The sequence below is a fragment of the Oncorhynchus keta genome, chromosome 11 (genome assembly GCF_023373465.1).
Source record: "Oncorhynchus keta strain PuntledgeMale-10-30-2019 chromosome 11, Oket_V2, whole genome shotgun sequence".
NCBI lineage: Eukaryota > Metazoa > Chordata > Actinopteri > Salmoniformes > Salmonidae > Oncorhynchus > Oncorhynchus keta.
This window is the reverse complement of record NC_068431.1, coordinates 47,515,307-47,531,738: the sequence shown is the minus strand read 5'-3', so window position 1 is coordinate 47,531,738 and position 16,432 is coordinate 47,515,307. Positions and strand designations below refer to the sequence as shown.

At 44.3% G+C, this 16,432-nt stretch overlaps 2 protein-coding genes across 3 annotated transcripts; both read right to left on the bottom strand.

Moving 5' to 3' along the window:
- Positions 1-5,583: 5,583 nt before the first annotated feature.
- LOC118390409 (7SK snRNA methylphosphate capping enzyme-like) lies at positions 5,584-10,298 on the bottom strand. Of its 2 annotated transcripts, XR_004826948.2 has the most exons (6): positions 9,990-10,298; positions 7,581-9,514; positions 7,191-7,409; positions 6,833-6,956; positions 6,611-6,716; positions 5,584-6,530 (listed from the first exon to the last, which is right to left on the bottom strand). XR_004826948.2 is itself a non-coding variant. In XM_035780946.2 (5 exons), the coding sequence occupies exons 2-5, from the start codon at positions 9,471-9,473 to the stop codon at positions 6,676-6,678; spliced, it is 2,277 nt and encodes a 758-aa protein (XP_035636839.1). In that variant the 5' UTR covers positions 9,474-9,514; positions 9,990-10,298; the 3' UTR covers positions 5,584-6,675. The 2 variants fall into 2 exon arrangements, 1 of the variants encoding a protein (XP_035636839.1); XM_035780946.2 differs by having other exon boundaries at positions 5,584-6,716.
- A 2,390-nt stretch (positions 10,299-12,688) lies between these two features.
- Positions 12,689-15,046, bottom strand: LOC118390766 (transcription factor HES-7-like). Its single transcript, XM_035781476.2, has 3 exons — positions 14,936-15,046; positions 14,384-14,474; positions 12,689-13,937 (listed from the first exon to the last, which is right to left on the bottom strand). Exons 1-3 carry the CDS (start codon positions 15,044-15,046, stop codon positions 13,159-13,161), a joined length of 981 nt encoding a protein of 326 aa, XP_035637369.2. The 3' UTR covers positions 12,689-13,158.
- Positions 15,047-16,432: the final 1,386 nt, after the last annotated feature.

Genomic DNA, 16,432 nt, shown 5'->3' with positions numbered 1-16,432 from the left:
GGCACCATGACATCACCAGACACATACTGTACTGTGCCACATAAAGCCTCTTTTTACATACAATCTCTGCTTTCACCAGGACTTAAAACCGGGGCTTCCTAAAATGCTTGCCCCAACCAGTCTAGAACCCAGGTACAGGTATATCTGCAAAGCACATGCACGACTCCATATGGTTCATAGGTTCCCTATTGTTTTATCCAAGTAGGAGAGGTGACTGAGTTCAAGATCAAATACACTGAAGCAGTCCATGTTATTACAGTTTAGGCTGACATTATTTTCTTAAATCTGGAAATATCATTTTAAGGGATCAAATCTATTTTTATAGCTTTGTTATCAACTGTGACACAACTCCCGGCATTGACAACTTAGATGGAAAGATACTGAAGATGGTAGCTGACTATGGCCACTCCTTTCTGGCATGTCATTAATCTGAGTTTAGAGGAAAGTGTTTGTCCTCAGGCCTGAAGGGAAGCCAAAGTCATTGCACAACCTAAGGCTGGTAAAGCGGACTGTTCTAACAGCAGACCTATCAGCTTGCTGGTCAAACACAAAAAAATGGCGTTTGACCAAATACAAAGCTATTTCATCTGAAAACAAAAGGACAACAGACTTTCAGCATGCTTATGAAGAAGGGCACTCAACATGTACTGCACGGACACAAATTACTGATGATTGCTTAAAGGACATTTATAAGAAGAAGATTGTGGGTGATGTACTGTTAGATTTCAGTGCAGCCTTTGATATTATTGACCATAACCTGTTGTTGAGAAAATATATTGTGTTAAACCGTGGGGTGTTGGGTTGAGTGTGCAGAGATGGACACAGAGACAGGGTGGTTCTAGTCAGAAAACACAACTTTACTAGGCAACAAAAATAAACACAACACCAAAATAACTCAGGGTTGGCTCTGTCCTTCTTCACCTGTTCGGCTCCATGCCTCCGGGAGCTTCGTTCCCCTCTGGAGGCTCACTCCTTGCCTCTCTCTTTGTCCTCCTCGCAGTGTGCCATGGTACTCCCTTTATGTGGCCTGCACGGCTGGTAGGCACTCTCCCCTAATTACCTTTACTTGGGGCCATCAGCGTCAGGGTGCCAAGCCCGTGTACTCCCAGCAGAGGGACTCAACGTCGTGGCACATACCTCCCCTCTATCACCAACCCCCGGGGTAGACATCCCAGGATACCACCCCCTTGGCCCCTTAGCCCTGACCGGGAAGGAGGCGTGCCCAGGGCTAAGTTTACATCCCTCCTGGAGAGGGTGTCCGCATTGCCATGCTGGACCCTCGACCTATGGATGACAGAGAAAGAGAATCGCTGTAATAACAGGAACCAGCAGGTGACGTGGTCATTTGTGTCCTTACCTCTTGCCATCCACACAAGTGGGGCATGGTCAGTGATCAGGATGATCTTTCTCCCTAGGAGGTACTACTTGACGGTGTCAAGCGCCCACTTCATGGCGAGGCACTCCTTCTCGACAATTGAGTACTTCTACTCCCTCAGGAGGAGCTTCCTGCTGATGGGGTGCTGCCTGCCTTCCTGCTCTTGAGACAAGACGGCCCCTACCCTTGTGTCGGACGCGTCTGTGTGGACCAGGAGGTTTTTTGAGAAGTCCAGGGTGATGAGTACAGGGTGTGCGAACATCGCACATCCTTCAGGGCCTGGAACGTTGCCTCTGTGTCCTCCGTCCATCGCACCGTCTGGGGTAGGCATGCCTTCATTATGTCTGTGAGAGGAGAAGGTATTGTGGCAAAGTTAGGTACAAATCGACTATATTAGCCTGCTAACGCCAGGAACGACTTCACCTGCTTCTTGGTTCGTGGGACCAGCCATTCCTTAATGGCATCCAATTTATTTTCTTGGGGCTTCACATTGCACCGCCTGATACGATAGCCCAGGTACTCCACCTCGGCATAGCTCAGCTTGCACTTGTGGAGGTTTGCAATCATCCCCGCATCACTTAGCGCATCCACCACTACCTGTAACCTACAGAGATAAGACTCCCAACTGTCACTGTGCATGATTATATCATCCAAATAAACAGCAGCGTACTCACTGTGCGGCGCAGGATGTGGTCCATGAGTTGCGGAAAGGTCGCTGGGGCCCCGTGGAGCCCGAAAGGAAGAACCCGGTAGTGGTATAGGGGCTATACAACATATATAATTGACGTCACCTACCCACTCGACGATGTCGTAGGTCCCATGCCACGTAGCCATGAATTTGCTTTCCGTTGTGGGGTTCAGGACCAGGACGTTCTCACCCGGGTGGAACTCTCCAGGTTGGGCCCCTCGGTAGTATAAGTGCTCCTGGGCGCATTGCGCATGGGCCATGTGCTCCTTCACAACTGGCCAAATTGCCTTCATCCTCTCTCTCATCTCCTCCACGTGTTCCACCACGCTGCAAAGGGGGTTTGGTTTATCCTCCCTGACCTCCTTGGCTAGGTCCAGCAGTCCGCAGGGCCGATGGCCATACAGGAGCACAAAGGGGAGAACCCAGTCAATGCTTAGGGTGCCTCGCGCACGAGAGCCAGATCTCACGTTTCAGTCCTTCATAATTCGCTGACTGGTAGGCGTTCAAGTCGAAGTAAGCCTTCTGGGCCTTCCCGGAGAGGTAGGGTGCCAAAAGGCTGGCCCCCTTGGGCCATCCTTCCCTCTGCGCCGTCCTCTCGAAGGTGCACAAATATGTCTTCACGTTATCTTTCTCCATTAGCTTGACCAGGAACTGATTCGGGCTAGACTCCTGAGCCATATCACCCTTCAACTGGGCTACCTTCGCTCCCAGTCTGAGTTTTTGTTGGTGCTGCTCCTCCAGCGCTTGCTCATGGAGAACCTGTTGCTTCTGCTGGCTGCGGATAAACTGAGCCACCAGTTCCTCCATGATAATCTCCCTATGCTCGACCCCACGGCACCCAAAGCAATGTATCTAATAGAACTCAGAGTTTTCTTTAATGCAAGCAAGTCTAATGTCAAACATGTAGGGTGTGGTGTGACACAGGTTAGCTTTCTATGCCCTTTATTCTTTTCTATTTTTGCCAACGACAAAGCATGTGTGTCTTGGTATGCTGATGATTCAATCATATATGCACTTCAACAACCACAGCTAACAAAGTCACTGAAGCCCTTTAACAAAGAGTTGCAGTCCATTTTGGAAAAGGTGGCCAGTAAACTGGTCCTGTATATCTCTATAACTAAGAGCATTGAATTCGGTACAAATCATTCCGTAAGTTCTAGACCTCAGCAGGATCAGGTAATGAATGGTATGGCTGTTGAAAAAGTTGAGTAAACTAAATGACTTGGTGTTACCTTAGATTGTAAACTGTCATGGTCAAAACATATAGATTCAACAGTTGTGAAGATGGGGAGAGGTCTGTCCATAATAAAGAGACGCTCTGCTTTTTTGCCACCACACTTCAAAAAGCAAGTCCTGCAGCCTCTAGTTTTGTCTTATCTTGATTATTGTTCAGTCATGTGGTTGAGTGCCGCAAAAAAAGACCTAGTCAAACTGCAGCTGGCCCAGAACAGAGCGGAACATCTTTCTCTGCATTGTAATTAGAGGGCTAATATAAATACTGTGCATGCCAGTGTCTCTTGGCTAAGAGTTGAGGAGTGACTTGACTGCATCGCTTTTTTATAAAAAAAACAATGTGTTGAAAATTCCTAATTGTTTGCATAGTCAACTTACACACAGCTCTGACAATCACACTTACCCCACCAGACATGCCACCAACAATATTTTCACAGTCCACAAATCCAGAACAATTTCAAGAAAGTGTACAGTATTATATAGAGCAGGGGTGGGCAAACTTTTTGGCTTAAGGGCCACATCGGGATTTTGACATTCAATTGATGGTCAGATTTCGTGGGGGACCAATTGTTTGTTTCAAATCCATTTGCGGGGGCTTCCTGAGTGGGGCAGCGGTCTAAGGCACTGAATCGCAGTGGTTGAGGTGTCACTACAGACCCGAGTTCAATAAGCTTCCCTGAGACAAATTTGTGCATAGAATTTGAGAGAAAAAATGTCTAGGATCTTTTATTTCAGCTCATGATTCATGATTCAACACTTTACATGTTGCATTTATATTTTTGTTCAGTATACTTTCTGAAGGACAGCTAAACTGAAAGACAACTAAGAACCTAGAGATTATTATGGCATATTTGCAACGCAAATGCCTTGTGACGCAAAACACTTTGTAGCAGTGTTTCCGAAGACATTTACTGTAAATAGTTGAAAATTAATAATTTAATTCCCCCTTTGAACATGCATACACTCAGCAAAAAGTGTGCTATCTAGAACATAAAGGGCTCTTCAGCTGTGCCCATAGGAGAACCCTTTGAATAACCCTTAAAAGTTCCAGGTAGAACACATTTGAGTTCCATGTAGGACCCTTTCCATAGAGGGTTCTCGTGGGAACCAAAACGGGTTCTCCTATGAGTATAGCAAGCTCCCAAAATAATGTTATAGCATGATTCAGACAACCTTATTGAAATGAGAAACTCCCTGGCAGTTATAAGCCCAAACTTCCAGAAAACAGTTTATCATATATGGCATGTAAATCAGTGACTTTGTATAATTGACAATCTATTGATTGTTAATTCTCTCATATCAGTGCAAATTAAACAGATACAGAAGTGAGTTATATCAACAAATTTGTAGCAAATCTCTAGTATACATTCCTTTGACCATATCAGGGCTTGGGCTTGAGAAGTAAAAAACTTGTACAAATGTATAATTGATCAAATCTTTATATACAGTGTATTCAATCAAATTGTCTTAAAAGGGCCTGTTACAAATCCCCTGCCAGTGACTTATCAGCATCTCACAACACTTCCAAGCTGCACACTCCACTCCCCATCCCCCATGACTGGAACCTGAGAGTCTAGGGCAGGGGTATTAATATTTTACGCTACGAGGTCCGGAGCCTGCTGGTTCTGTTCTACCTGATAAGGCATTGCACACACCTGGTGTCCCAGCTCTAAATCAGTCCCTGATTAGAGAGGAACAATGAAAAAAAATATCTGTGGAACTGGCTTTGAGATCCAGAGTTGAGTTCGAGGGGTCTAGGGGTACAATAGACCAACTTCTCAAACACTCTCTGACGTGGGCCCGGATTGGTTGCGAAGGGGCATGCTGTTAGGGGGCAGGACACCTGACAGCTCTTCGACTGTGCAGGCCAGTGTCTCTTCACTCCTGTGAGCGGACTTGTGGGATGGAGTGCATACAGAAGTGAGTTGTTGTAACTTGTATTTGCCATTTACTGTTGGTAGTAGTTAATGATAATTGTTTCCATATCTCGCCTATACAGTCATCACTAGTGCTCCTGCTGTGCTATTGTATTCATGCCAATTGTAAATAGCCTATTCATTACTGTTCATCTCCTGTACTACAGAACCACATCCTTCCCACATCTATTATGTCTGTTGTGTGTGTGTCTATGACAAAAAAAGTTCCCTTGTGTGTAACTCTGAGGTCACCTCACTCCCCTCTTACCAGGGGAGGTGCTAGTGGGTCACAGGTCAGCCCAAACTGAGAAGGACTCTCGTTCAGGGCCTGTGGATGAAGTCCTCTGTGAAATGACTAAATGAGCACAGACTGCATTTCAATTGATTTGTTTATTAAAACATTTCAACAAAATCAGAACTAGACCAGCATTTGCACATCTGCTGGTGATAGTAAACAAAGTATTAAGCGTAAGAATTGAGTAAAGCGTAAACAACATTACATTATGAATTGACTGGGTTAAAGTGAGATGGATTAACAATTAAAGTCCAATCGGAGGACATGAATAGACTACATATGATTAGTTGGCAGCAACTAAATCATATTGAACACACGACACGAATCCATTGAAAAGAAAGAAAAAGTACCAAAAGCAATAGACAGAACAGGAGTAAAACCAAACAAAAACACTGATCCTTCTCATTATAGCCAAAGTAAAAACATTGATCATCCTCTCAGCATTGCCAACTCCACCTGACTGACAGTTGTTCTTGAATCAACTAGCAATAGAAAGAGGCAGGAACATTCCCTGGACGCAAAGTAGGACATCTGGAAGAATGCAATCCGGACCAGGAGCAGACTGAAGACAGGACACACTCATCCACAAAGTCACATTGAAAACAAACTGCTTTTCCTAGTCAGTCAGTTAGGACACAGAGGAACTCGAGGACAGTGTTAAAATAAAGACTGACCCTATTAAAAAAATAAAAGAGAAATGTCCCTACAATGAGTTCCATTTGGACAGAACATGGAAATAACCTTTATGTAAAGGATTCAAGTTGGGTTTCGCCAGTCCATTCTGAATAAAATGCTGGATATGTTGATGAACCAACTGAAACAAATATATTCATTGACTGAACAAGAGTACAAACAGTAGTAAAAAAATAGGGAACACAGCCTGTGCATTGGGAGCAAAAAGTCCAAAGTCATGATTGAGTTTCCCAAAGCTTCTCATCATCTGGAGTGGAGTTCGGTGAGTGGAGAGAGAAGCCATCAGATTGTCGTTTTATAGAATCTAGCGTCATGTTTTGGACTCCTTACCTTCAAAACAACACAGCATCAATGTACAGGCATGTAGAAAGCTGACGGAGTCTGTTTGGGGTTGAGATATATATGCTTACAGGCTGGAGATTAAGGTGTCTCATGGTGGTTTGGGTTTATGCTGCTCAATGGACTTCCAGGCAGATTATGTTCCTTTATGAAACAAGTAGATTGGCCTTTGAAAACCTGTGGGAAAAAAACATCAAATCCATTTGTTTTAGAAACAAAATGTACTAGACTGGGAAAAAGGACAAAAGAAAAAAAATCAGATGGATATTGTAACCTATCGACCAATGACTTACCTCTTGACGAACTGTTAGGAGTCCCAATCAACTCGTAGCTGGAGAATCCCACCTCAGATGTCAGATATGTGGAGAACTGTTCTGGTTTGAGGCGGATGCTGTGGTAATTCCTAAAGATGCTATCCTGTAACAGTAAGAAATAGGGAGATATTATTATGTCATCTTGAGTCCTGAACTGCCCCAAAGCTGAGCACAGCTGTGCATCCTCATAGGGAATTTTGCAAAGAAACATGCTACTTGTTAAATGGTTTGAGTTCTTGTTTTGGCTATCATCAATATGGCTAATTCTGTATGTGCATTTGGCCAGTGTAACAGATCACACGATTGGTGCTCCTTACAACACTGCCCACTCTCTCACCGTGAGTTTCTTCCTCTTGCCGTAGGTGATCCAGGGCTGTGGCTCTAGGACGAACAGGCCTCCAGGACGCAGGTGTCTGAACACTCTGTGGAAGAGGCGCTTCAGGCCACCGTCTCCCCAGTTCAGGTGGACCCACTTGGTAACGCTGAAGCACAGGATGACGTCATACTCTGGTCGCTGGGTCAGCAACAGAGCATCACTCTCCAAGACATAGTTCCCCTGAGGAGGAGAGGGAGGGCAAGGGGATGAGTTCTGAACAAGGTGTGATATTTCTCTCTGAAGGGTCAAGCAGAAGTAGAGGCAACACAGTATTGTTCATTTCAATCTTAATATAATGAATAACGATTACTAAATGGAAAGAAACAAAGGCTGAAGTGCACGCACGCTTACCTTGATAAAAGAGACATTGGAGGGGAAGTCACCGGGAGGCATGGTGGGTGTTTTGGGGAGTGGGGGTGCTGCTATGGGCCCCCTGGAGATATGCAAGGAGACCGGGAAGGAGCTTGTCCCCAGTTCAACAGCAGGCGCTCCAGAGTCCTTCTCCTGAGCCCCACTCTCCTGATCTCTTCTCTCTGTGCAACGCGACAACGACACACCATCCGCTGCCTCCACTGAGACACAGTCGCTTCTCACCTGCTTTTCGACATTTCCATTCTCAGCCCTGCTGTGCTCTCTTTCATTTTGTTTGTGTGTTTGTTCGCCTGAGTGTGACGCGCCTTCCTTCCTCTCCTCCTGCCTGTTTGCCTTCTCTTCCTTCCATTCCTCTTCCGGCCCATTGGTCTTCTCCTCCTCCCCTGCAGTTCGCCGGGCCTCCTGGGCCTGCAGCTCTGACAGGTAGTGTCTGATATTCTGGCGGGCTGCGTGCACCAGACCCCCATCAATGTCCAACCCCAATATGCGTGAGGGCCGCAACTTCTTAGCAATACACAGTGTCAGGTGACCCGTGTTGCAGCCCAGGTCCAGCACTGCTTTACCCTGGAACCACTCTGGACGCAGACAACGGAACCGCGGGTCCTCAGAACAGCCTGGGTTGCGGTAACCATAGTACTTGTTGTAGTTCCCATACTGGAACTTCTTTTTGTTACCTTGGTGCTGCTGTCGTTTGTGCTGGTTATGGGGCTGCTGTTGCTGGGAGGACCCCCTGGGACCTACCACTGGGGTTTGGAAGGAGGACTGTGCGTTTCTCCCGGGCCCAGCTCCACGGCCCTTCTCCTCCGTCCCTGACCTGGACATAGGAGTAGATTGGGCCATAGGAGGGTCTGTTTTACTAGAGTTGCGTCTGCGTTTGCGTGGCCGGCTAGTGAGCTGGTTCGGGCCTCCGGATGTGGCTGCCGAGGAGTCTTCCGGGGCTCGAGGCTGGGCCTGGGGGGCTGATACAGTGAGCGTGGCCTCATCCCTGCAGTTGGAGGGGTTGATGTCATTACCATCACCACCCTGGGGGTCCAAGATGGCTGGGACACTGGCTGCTTCGAAAACTGAGGCAGACGCAGCACTAGCAGATGCCAGGTTAGATAGAGAAGAAGCAGTGGTGGTCACTTCACCACTTCTCTCTGAATCTGACAGGTCCACCCCGGAGACTGAGGACCCCCCACCACCTCCTCCATGGTGTCTGTGGCGGTGTCTCCTCCTGCCACCACTCTTAAAGGGCGACACAAGGAGGCCCCTACCTCCCATCCCGCAGTTAAGGTTGAGAGGGTCAGTGATATCCCTGGGAATGAGGATCTCTACAGGGTCGCGGTTCTTGGCAGGCAGCGGGGAGGACCTGGGTGTCTCAGCGTTCAGGGCCCTGTTCACGTCCTCATCCAACAGACTGTTGAGGTTCAGTGGGTCAAATATGTTTCCTCCCAGCAGGAAGTTGGTGGGCAGAACCGAGTCACTCTCAGAGTTGGCCCGTCGTCGTCTCTTACCTGCTGGATGCTTGAACCCTGCATTCATTGTGCTGCGACGCTTTGAGAGTTTCTGCTGTTGCTGTTTGGGCTGCTGCAAGCCATTTTTTGGGTTAAGGTGCTGCTCAGTCACCATGGTCTCCATTCCAACACTCTCTGTCTGGTTGTTGGGGTCAGCAGACCTGCTGTGCTTGGTTTGGGCCCCACTGTCTGGCATGGGGCAGGTAGAAGCACCATCAGTGCTATCTGGGTTGGCCAGGGTGATCTCTGGGACTTTGGTGGTATTGTTGCAGCTTACAACGCATTCTGAGAGTTTTTGGGGTGGCAGAGGTGGTGCTGGGTCCACTTTCGTACTTCTGGTTGGAACAGTCTCTTTTTCAACAGACATCTTTATCATCTTCCACTCAATATTTTTGGTGCTGACATGGGACCACCATACTGAAAACACACAAAAAAACCACACAAAATAGATTACAATGATCTCTTAAATTGATAAATCATAATATTTATCAATTCATTCAATTGGACAATTGTTCTCAGTTTCTGCTTTCCTGGCTATTTCAAGCACTCATTCAAAATATGACAACTTGTAAAACTTGCCATCCTGATTTGTGCCTGCATGATATTCTATAAGAAGTCCCCAAAATGCATACATGTCACTGGATATAGGCTAGTAGAGGTTATTGGAGGCAAACGTTGAGTGTACGTCTACAATGAAGAAATGTAAACCATCTCCTCAATGCCTACTTCTGCGCGTGAACACGCTTTCTAAATCCTGTTAATGAATGGCGATATTTTCCACGAATCCTCCTCTTTGTGTTCATGAATAAATGCGACGAAGTAAACTGCAAACTTGTCGTCTAGCTACAGGATGAGGCAACTGTATGTTTATCAACAACAAGTCTCAGCTCACCGTTCCCCCGCCTTCCCGTGAAGCTGAACTGTCACACTCCCTCCCGAGTTACTGGCGTTCCCCGCAGCATCTGCTTCGTTGATAGCTTGGTTGTTCGCTAATATTATTTTTCACTGTTGAAATCAATACATTATGTTTGGGAGAAAGGCCTCTCCAGAATTCATAAAACAACCAGTCCTGGGTGAATTTCACTATGATTGTAAGCTCGCTGTACACAACAAACTCCGTTTAACTTCTAGCTCAACAGATCAATCTCACGCAGGTTGAAAGGTTCAAAGGGTTGTTTTAGCGTTTGCAAAGGGGCTACATTCCTAGACATGCCTCAGAACCAATAAGGTTACGATTTTTAGGCAGACTTCCTAAAATTGACCAATTACAGACGTGCGGGGGTTGGCCAATTCACGTCGACCTAGTTTTACACACAAATAGGTGTCCCATAATTTGCCTGTCTGAAATTAAATGTGTTGTTCCCCGCCATTTGGAGAAATTCCCTATTAAAAATGTATTGTAAACCTGTATACGGTCAATAAGCGCCATTTAGTTCACAATTTTTTCATCAACGGAATGTTGTAGAGGCAAGACTAAACAACAGATTTACAAACGCTCCCAACCCCTCTCATGATTTCCACTAGTTGCCACAGCCACCAAGTCAAAATAGGCTAGGTCGTAAAAATTAATGAAAACAAACATTTGCTTTTTGGTCTAAATTTAAGGTTAGGGTTAGGCATAATGTTCGCAGTGTGATTAGGGTTTAGGTTAGGTTTTAAAATATATTTAAATAATGTATATAAGAAGATAAATTGATGGGAGGAGTTTGCAACGGGTGTTAAGGTATTGGATTCGTTTTGGAACCGGTATTGTCACTAGTTACCGCAGCCACAAAGTTAAAAAGGTCACTACCATAAAAATAAATATATACTTTTTGGTCATAATTTGGTCATAATTTCAAAAATTGGAGTAAAACAAGCTTATATTTGGGGTTCTCAGGAGGCATTTGTAAGTTACATTCTTCAAGAATCAACCAGGTAACCTAGTGGTTAGAGCGTTGGGCCAGTAACCAAAAGGTTGCTGAATCAATTCCCCAAACTGGCAAGGTAAAAATCTGTCGTTCTTCCCCTGAACAAGGCAGTTAACCCACTATTCCCAGATAGGCCGTCATTGTAAGTAAGAGTTTGTTTTTAACTGACTTGCCTAGTTAAATTTAAACAAAATCAAAAATGGATGTAGCAGCTTTAGGGTTACATCCATTTGTGCCTCTGAGTGGTTAAAGCACATCACATCCCTCAGATCCCGGTGCTTGTTGAGAGTGAGAGACACACGCTTCAGCGCCAACTCAGTGACACCACGTAATTTTTAGGTTAGCAGGACAGTGTGTGAAGTAAAATAATAATAGCCTTCCGATTGCTGTGTACAGGACTACAGGGCAACACAGTGAATGGGATGTTAGAATATCCTACTGATGGAGCAGTGGAAATCTGTATGTTTTTTGTTGATGTGCCCTTGAGCAGGGCACTTAACCCCAATTGCTCCTGTAAATCGCTCTGGGTGAGAGTGTCTGCTAAATTAATACAAGGAGGGTCAAATCAGATTTAATAAGATACATTTTTGAAATAGTCAGGGTTTAGCCATAATTGTGGCTGTGGTAACTAGTGAAGACCGAAGTGGCCTGCTCCGGTCAGCTCAAAACAAAAGTGATGTAGCTCAAAACAAGTGACATAAGGTTAAGCACATGGATTAATGAGTATTATTCTGTTTTTCAAATTGCAAAACTGGAGAAAAAAATATTTATCTTCATTCCAAATGAAAACTAGTTTAAAAATTCGAACATTTTTTTATGGAAAAGAGAGGTTTGACGTTTCTGAACGGTGCACCATTCTGCCTTTTGACAACATGACCAAACGGAGCAGATTACTGTTCCATTTGAGAAGAGCGTTCCTCCTTCACGGTTTTTGCCCGTTCACGTCATGTCACTCCCCCTTTCGCTGGCGAGAATTGTAAAATCGTGATTTGTAGTTTTTTATGCAACAATGTCCAGGATTTCCTCCTGTACCCCTGGGGGAAAAAAGTATATTATCTATAAATTCTATCCAACCATGTCCAGGATTTCTCATGTATCCCTTAAACCCGTAAAAGGGTTTATTGTAGACTATACATTTCAGGAAAGTTGCTTTGTTACCTCTAACCATATTGCCCAGAGAAACTGTTTTGATACAATTATAATCTCAGGTTAATTTATTTAGACTACCCTACATTTAAATCGCAGTTGGCGTAGACGCATGCTGTCGTTGCCTCTGAGTGAGCATTGTATTCCTTTGCTCTTGACTCATAATATTGTCTCCTTACCCTTTTTGGGAGGATTTCTTTAAAGAAGTTAATATCTTTAGCTGGACTGACAACCAAAATCAATAGGCCAGGGTTGTTAATTGAAATCATAATAGATTATGGGCTTTGAATGCCAACTACAATAGAGCCAAAATCTTAAATCATGCCAAATATCTCAACCACACTGATAGCCTAACTATCAGTTATAACTAACACTTAAACCATGATAGTGTTATGATCACGATTTTGATAAATAGGCCCTAGCAGTGCATTACATTTCTAAACCATTCATTCAGTTTAGATCAATCAGTAGAGATGATTTGAAATGTCACATTAGCACTGACATACAGTGAGGCAAGTTGGAAATGAAGTGAGTTAGCAAAATAAGAACTTTATTCCCCTGAGTTTAATTACAAGACTTTGTACATGATCAAATATAAATATATATACAATGTTTTACATGATTTATAATTTAGGGAAGAATCCAAGACAGGGAAAAACTATTTAGGAATGTAAAAGAAGAAAATCCATTGTCCATGACAAAGAAAACAACGAGAAGCTCCAGGCAGTCTACACAGTAAGCTCTGTAGAAAACACAACACAGCAGAGAACTCTTCTGTCTGTTAAAAGGCCTTGTAAAGTGACAGTGACAGGTTGTCAGAAAACTTTTGATTGTCCTTGACCTCTTGACATTTTTCTATCTTAGCCGGCCCTCACCACGCGCTGCTTAATAGGAAAGATGAAGGTTGTCCTGAACGCGTCCGGTGATGATCTGGATGGCTCTCAGAACACAGATTGTGGAGACCTTTATGTGTCCTGGTGGATTTCACTTACCCTCCATTGGATATCAGGGCCAGGGCCTCCATATTGCCTGGGGCTGGATTTGAAACAGTGACTGCCTCAGAGTCCTTGTTGGGCCGTCGGGCACAGGGCCAGAGGGACATAGAGGGGTGGGGATACTGGAACCCAGGGGAGTATGGTCTGGTACCAGAGGCGCCACAAGTAGAGATATAGAGTGAGACGAGGATGACAAGGAATCTGATCGATGTTCAGAGGGAGAAGGAGAGAAGGGGAAGTGGCAGGGCATGGAGAGGTATGGAGAGGAGCTGGAGTAAGAAGGGGAGGGTGGGGGGGAGAGGGAGTAAGGAGGAGATGGGTATGGGTGTGAGAGGTGTTGGGTAGGGTGGGGGTGGTGGAGTACAAAGGTGTTGGGATAGATGGGAAGAGAGGTGTTGATGTAGGGGAAGGTGGCCTCCCTGCTGGCTCGTTGATGACCCATCCCTGTACTTTCCTTCCTGTTCTGAACTCTGCCCAGTAAGCATTGTCCTTCTGCTCCAGAGCCCCAGGGCTGGAGGTCCAGGGGAAAGGTCTGGCTATGCACCCTCCCCAGAGGGCAGGCACTGTGGGCATCCAGGTGGTCCCTCAGTTCCTGGACAAAGCTCTCTCTCTGGGAGGGGTCCACGCTGTCAATGTAGTTGCCCAGGCGGGAGATGCATTCTCTGAAACCTGCACTGTAGATGGGGTTGGGTGGGGGCTGTGTGTGCTCATGTATGAGGCCTGTCCTTTTGGAACTCACAGCACTAGTCACTGGAGCAGAGGACTCTTTCACATGATTTTCTGAAAGGGCTAGTGTTGGTTAATAGTGATTCCAGCAGTATAGGGAGAACATTTAGGAAGAGAAGAGAGGACAGAAAGAGACAAATCGAGAGATGGATCCATGTGATGTGAAGATGAGAGTATGAGAAAATATCATGATAGAATGGATGACGAATTTGGAGAGAATACAAACATGGGCAGAGAGAGGACAGTGTGAAGAAGCAGGATGTACATTTGTGGGAGAATTGTCAACAGAATTTGCAAGAGCCAATGTGTATGTGTAGGTGTTTGTAGATAAGTTATACAAAGGGAAGATAAGGAGGTTTTGGGGAGAGAAAAATAAATAATTATTAGCACTCACATTAATATTTAATATTCTATATCAACAGTTTGGGGCATATTTCGCTTTCTATTTATGAAATAAATTACATGAAAAACACACGGGCAAACTATAAACATTTAGGATTGATAGATACCTTTTCTGTCGTTCCCATTTGCTTTTCTTCGTATGTAATCGACAGTCAACTCTAATATTTCAGCTTTTTCCAATTTTGGATTTTTCAGCCGCTATGAGAGAGAAGAATAATCCTACTGAATATATTGCATTACGATCAACCATTACGAACAATATTTCGAATTTTAATTATGAATGATTTTTTGGTATGGAAGTGATGATTTTATGGTTAAATACAATACTTTTAATACAAATATAAATAGCTAAATTATATTTTGGACGTGTCTATCAAGTTCCTAACAGACACCAAGTTACGTTTTCAATTCCATTAAATTAAGGTCGTGGATGGATGGATACGTTGGTAAAAACTGGGAAGTTTCGCGCAACAGCATTTCTTCGTAGTTTTCACACGGGTCTGCTTTCCGTGTGGTTGTATGGGCTGTTTGAAATGTAATTAATAGCTTGACAATGTGTATTATTGAAATACAACGGATCTATATTTTCGATAATACCATGGCACACAATGAACTGATTTCAGAAAGCTGTTAGAAAAGCAGTGGTCAACTCAACTCACCATGTCAGAAGTGTTGCTTAGCAGTATAGTCCTTAGCTCATCCAACCGTTGGTTTATCCTATCACGCCTCTTCTTTTCAATTACCGGTTTAAGAACCTGGAAAATAATCATGATCATCAGTTATTGCAACAACACCAAATTCAAAAACAAATTCACTGAAACCAAAATATAGATAATATTTCTTAAACATCAGTTTTACGCACGATCTGGATTTACCCTCTTTAAGGAATTACGATTATTCATGTTTGATCCTTACAACTTTCCTCGATTAAGTAAGGCCTATATGAATAAAGACTACTTTTCCAAAAAGAAAATGATGTATTCATCCAATCCGGTCAAGGAAGCTGAAAAGGAAGTCTCCACACTAACCAACAAAGCTGGTTCTTTTTTAAATGAGGCCGCAAAGCTATTTATAAGGTCAAGCAGACCGACTGTCATTGGTTGAAAGGTGACAATAACGTTCTCGACCGTTCTCACTTCGTTGCATGCCTTCTTGATACTCACCAAATGGATTTTATGTTCAAAGATACAGTAGCTTCATTTCAGGAAATCAATGTGCATCTTTGGAATGATCTGGAATATGTTGTTTACAATATAGCATAAACATTTAGAATGAACGTAAAGTCCATAATATAGCAATGTATCTTAATCCTAACATGTAGCTATGGCTGACGACGCAATTGGCTGACGACACAATTTTTCAGACAGTATTAACGCAATGAGCTGTAAATGCACGGCTTAGCCTTCTCTGACCTTAATTTGGCATAGAAATGAATGCGTTTATACCATTATTGGCGCAATTGACCAGTAAAGCAGTTATCGCTTTATGTAAATATAGGACCAATTTGGTACGAAATGTGTCTTTGGGGCTTGGTGGGTGTGTCTCCAGACTCAATGCATCTAAGAAGGCCTTTTGACTATCCATAACAGTACTTCATATGTATGCGCCAAATTGGCTTCTTAGACAAGTGTACCTTGGGAACGTTGGTTTTCTCGTGGGAACAGAAAACTACTGTTGCCGAAAAAGTGTCAGAGTGAACACAATCACACCAACTCGAACACACTCTTCTTTATGATGTATACATTCCATGTAAGTGACAATTTACGCATGCGTGGCAACAGTCGCACCTTGTGTGAGCGTGCAGTAGCCTACCATCTGCTCCACATGGGCAAGTTAGATTGCGCTATTAATCAACACGAAGTACACAAATGAGCCGTGGGAAATTGAGCCGAAATCCAAATTTGACATGCACGCGAATCGAGGATTGCGGTTTTATCTATTATGGTAAGGCCATGCGTAAAAATAGGCAATATAGCTTTTAACCTATGCATGGGGAGTGAGAGAGGGAGAAAGAGAGAAATTGCAGTGAGAAATTGGAGCGAGAATGTGGTCTTTGGAGGCCGCGCGTAAAAAGCAGCAGTGAATGGAGAAATGACAAATGCATACGTGGGAAGTCTGGACAGAGGTGCAAATCTGCCACGGGCATATTGTATACT

Bases quoted from the DNA above. Each gene is read 5' to 3' on its own strand.
- LOC118390409 (XM_035780946.2), bottom strand. From the start codon at position 9,473: ATGATAAAGATGTCTGTTGAAAAAGAGACTGTTCCAACCAGAAGTACG. The intron at 7,410-7,580 runs GTAAGCGTGCGT...TCTCCTCCTCAG, and splicing joins CCAATGTCTCTTTTATCAAG to GGGAACTATGTCTTGGAGAG. The intron at 6,957-7,190 runs GTGAGAGAGTGG...TTACTGTTACAG, and splicing joins GCAAGAGGAAGAAACTCACG to GATAGCATCTTTAGGAATTA.
- LOC118390766 (XM_035781476.2), bottom strand. From the start codon at position 15,046: ATGATTATTTTCCAGGTTCTTAAACCGGTAATTGAAAAGAAGAGGCGT. The intron at 14,475-14,935 runs GTGAGTTGAGTT...TCTCTCTCATAG, and splicing joins TAAGCAACACTTCTGACATG to CGGCTGAAAAATCCAAAATT. The intron at 13,938-14,383 runs GTATCTATCAAT...AACCAACACTAG, and splicing joins AAATGGGAACGACAGAAAAG to CCCTTTCAGAAAATCATGTG.